General features: G+C 40.8%; 1 protein-coding gene across 1 annotated transcript in view; it reads left to right on the top strand.

Annotated features, from left to right (window-relative positions):
• The first annotated feature begins 840 nt into the window (after window positions 1-840).
• LOC109960573 (tubulin alpha chain-like) overlaps window positions 841-3736 on the top strand; it is a 5475-nt gene continuing 2579 nt past the window's right edge. The window contains exon 1 of the mRNA XM_020600770.1: window positions 841-943. Within this exon, the coding sequence (XP_020456426.1) occupies window positions 941-943 (3 nt within the window). The 5' untranslated portion in view covers window positions 841-940. The remainder of the gene's footprint in view (window positions 944-3736) is intronic.

Here is a 3736-nt window from a genome sequence, read left to right as displayed (position 1 = left end):
GTAAAAACAATGTGTAACAATAAAAAGTGGAGCAAGATATGACTGATACTTTAATATGTAACAATGTATTATATTTTATAAGTTGATCATATGTGAAATCTTTAACTCTGTCATGATTCGGTTCCGCTGCTTCCCGTCCGGCTTTTATTTTGACATTACTTCCTGTTTTCCTTAGTTTTGGTCTGTTTACGTTCTTCATCACTCACATTAGTTTCACCTGCTTCGTTATTATTTGCACCTGTTTTTTTACTTCTATTGTTCTAGACCCCAGCTCTGACTTTCCAGCATTTTCTTCGGTTTTGGTATTTTGTGTTTCTGATCTCGGACTGTTTCCTTGGACTATTCTATTCTGCCTCGCCCACTTGTTACGGACTGCCACGGTGTATGATTATCGGACTTTCCCTTTTGGGAACTTTGGATTCCCCTGGATGTATGTGTTTGCTGGCTCTGACCTGGGACTGATGCCGACCATGAGTTTTGTGTTTCACCTTGTCTTGTATGGTTTTGTTTAGTTTTAGTTCTCTTATTAAAGAGACGGTTTTGTTCATCACTTCCTTGTCTGGCCTTTTAATGAGTTCACCAAACACTTTTCGGCAGCATTACGCGCCGTTTCTGACAAACTCAAAAGTAACTAATGAAGTAAAAAGTAGAACATTTCTCTTGAAAATAGAGAGAAATGTTAGACTTTTATGCTTCATTTTATTTTGTCGCTTTTATTATGAAAGGCCAAACAGAAAGGAAAGTCTTCTCACTCTTAAAAAGTTTTTATGAGATCAGCTGCTGTCACTGGCTCCACCTCTTCTCCTCCACCCCCTGTAGTAGCTATAAAAGTGTGTGTGACACACACTGATGGGACTTCACTCACAGAGATCTCATTATAGGTGCACTGTGAGAAACTACAAGTTTGAACTTCTCCAAAAAGGACAATCAAAACTGCACAATGGTGAGTGTTCAGTCCTTATTCTTTGACTACTATCCAAGAAACTAAATATGCAGAATGTTTTGTGCTCCTGGGGAATAATCACAACTTTCCTCTTGTATGTTCATATTTTCTTTTCAAAGTTTGTTACAAGCCAGAGCTTTTGTTTATTGTATCTACCCTAGTGGCCCCAGACTGCTTCTGGAAAAACATTTTGGCATTGCTACAGCTCGTAAAACTCAGCTGTGGAAAGCATTTATGTGTTTAAACTAGTGAAAAACATCAAGCTAGTCAGTGGAAACATGCATGCGGCTCCCGCTCCAGTAGAGGTTAACCGATTCCGTATGTGCGTCAGGAGGGCGTGCTTGTTTGCCTGGCTGCTGGGGAGCGCTGATGTGGCTTCCTGTGGCTACTGGCGTACTTTAAATTTGTTTTTCAGCTGCTCACCACTTTGCTGTAAGGCATGAATTCCTGTAATGTTAGACCTGATGCTGCTACTTATGGGTCTTCTGAACCCCAGTCACCTTTTAAATACAAAAATAAAAATCTGCAGACTACACCAACCAACACATTTCTGATACTAAACGGGAGGTCAGGCACATGACAATAAGCCTTTGTAGTTGTGGATCAACATTTTTTACAAGAGCTCTAGAGTCTTAAGTTCAGGACACTGACCTGTCCCTTGTGACTTTGCTCCTTTGTAACATGGGAGCAAACACTGAGTGTGCTGTGTCTTTTACAGGCCATTTTGAAAGCAAACAGAAGTGAGTAAAACAGCTTGAGGAAGTTGTAACTGTAAGAAACGTCTGCTTCCCTGCCTGTGTGATGGATTTATTTTATTGACCTTAAATCTTGGGTGTATTATAAGGGTGTGTCCAATCAGTCCTAAAGTTTAGTGCCCTCATGTTGAGGTCCTGACCTCAAGCATGACGCAGTTTCATTACAGCCAAGGTACAGGAAGCAGATATTGACTCGCCCTTTAGCCCGTTTTTCCCGGAAGTGTCAATTTCACAGGCTGCGTGCCTTGTAAACATGAAGTAATGTGGCATGTTGCAACATCAGCAGGCAAACATATCACCACACCCCCAGCCAACAAATGTCGAAACTATCTGGCTCACAAAGTAGCAAGAAACTCAGAACTTCATGTTGGTTTTAAGTTTCATGCTAGTTTTGTTATATTGTGAACTGTTTTTCAAGAATAGTTTCATGTTGCATTTCGCAGACACAACCTGTAGTTTGTCTGTGCACAGTACAAGCTGCAGTCTGGGAGTCCAAACATTAGTGGGTTAGAGCTGCTGGGGTGTGTGCGCGCCATACAAATGACACTTCACCCAAAATAGCTGTCTGCTGAGCTGGCTGCCGTGGCCATACTTGGCAACTCCCACATCACTGTGACGCCTTTATCGAAAGCTTTTTTGAAGGAAAAAGGGAGGTTAAGGGATCAAAATTCAGAACAAGCAAAAGTCTCCACTGAAAAATCCCCTACTCAGGCTTAAAGCTGTAGTTTCTGCTGATTTATATCTGATTATAGGCTACAGTTAACCTGTCAAATCATACCAATATCAACATTGGTACCTCACCTGTTGTGCCTCAAGTCTTTCTATCTTGCCAAAACATACTCCTGACAGATTAGCAGATTCCTTTTTTTAGAGGGCATGAATGGTGCTAAGGCGCCAAAGACGTCACACTGGAAAAACACGAAGAGCTGCCCAATCAAAATATTTTAGGCTCTGCTATAGGTTAAAAAGGTGGTTTCCATCCAGCTACTTTTTCAATGTGCACATCAAAACCCAGAATGTAAATGAAATTTAAAAAGCATCTTGATATACTGTACTAGGGTGAAAAAGTTGGTAGATTGATAAAAGCAAAATGTGATGTGCAACAGAAACGTATTTACCAAAATAAAACATAGGATGCATGAACCATGTGGCTTAAATGTTCACTATTGTCATGTTTGTGTGTCCTCTGCTTCTGAGTGGAGAAAAACTGTTTATTTTCATGAACTAACCGATAATACTCACATAAAATCTGGCTACATTTGCACTTATTGACATCACCAGCATTTCCCAACAACATGACTTTTCCTTTCCAGAACAAGGTCAAAGGCCTTGGCCAGCAATGGTTGGCAGCCTCTTCCTCACTAAGTTACCATAAAATAATTTATTATAGCCTATATAAACATAGGTGGGCTTGGTTTACTCTTGGTTTGTTAGGTATGAGAGAGGTGCCTCAAGGGGAATGTAATATTTTGACAGCAATACTTGATGTTTGTGTTCTCATGTTACCAGTGACAGCTGCTGCAGTGATGAAAACACAAGATGGTGGGGCAAAGCCTTTACAGATCACCAAAAATGTATTTGAGTCCTGAATTTTTAGTACTAGCTGATGTTGCCATAACCCTGGACTGTGAGAAAAATGTTAGTGATCCTCTATCATGTGAAGTTCTATCTCATTTGCATTTCCTCAAAGGCTAGATAATCGAAGAGGACAGACAGCATTGCATCCTGAATTCCCTCAGGGAAAATTTTCATTCTTAATGATAAGACAAAACTTGTTTCAGTCCACAGCGTACATACACCCATTGCCTCCGTCCTCCACCACCCATCTCATTTATGAGGAACTCGAAATACCTGAGCAGGGTGTGGGAGCACTTTGGCCGCTACAGACATTCTGACAAGACTGTGACAATCACAGACTACTTACTTCTCATATCCCACTTGTAGGCATGTTTGAAATGGTCAGTGGTCTGCACAGTTTGCCAGTGTGGCCTGGACATTTTATTAAACACAAACCAGACTGAAATGCAAATGATGTGAA

Source organism: Monopterus albus, unplaced genomic scaffold (assembly GCF_001952655.1).
Source record: "Monopterus albus unplaced genomic scaffold, M_albus_1.0 scaffold48.1, whole genome shotgun sequence".
In the NCBI taxonomy this organism is placed as follows: domain Eukaryota; kingdom Metazoa; phylum Chordata; class Actinopteri; order Synbranchiformes; family Synbranchidae; genus Monopterus; species Monopterus albus.
Note: the sequence above shows the minus strand (reverse complement) of the source record. Positions and strands in the feature narration are given on the sequence as shown.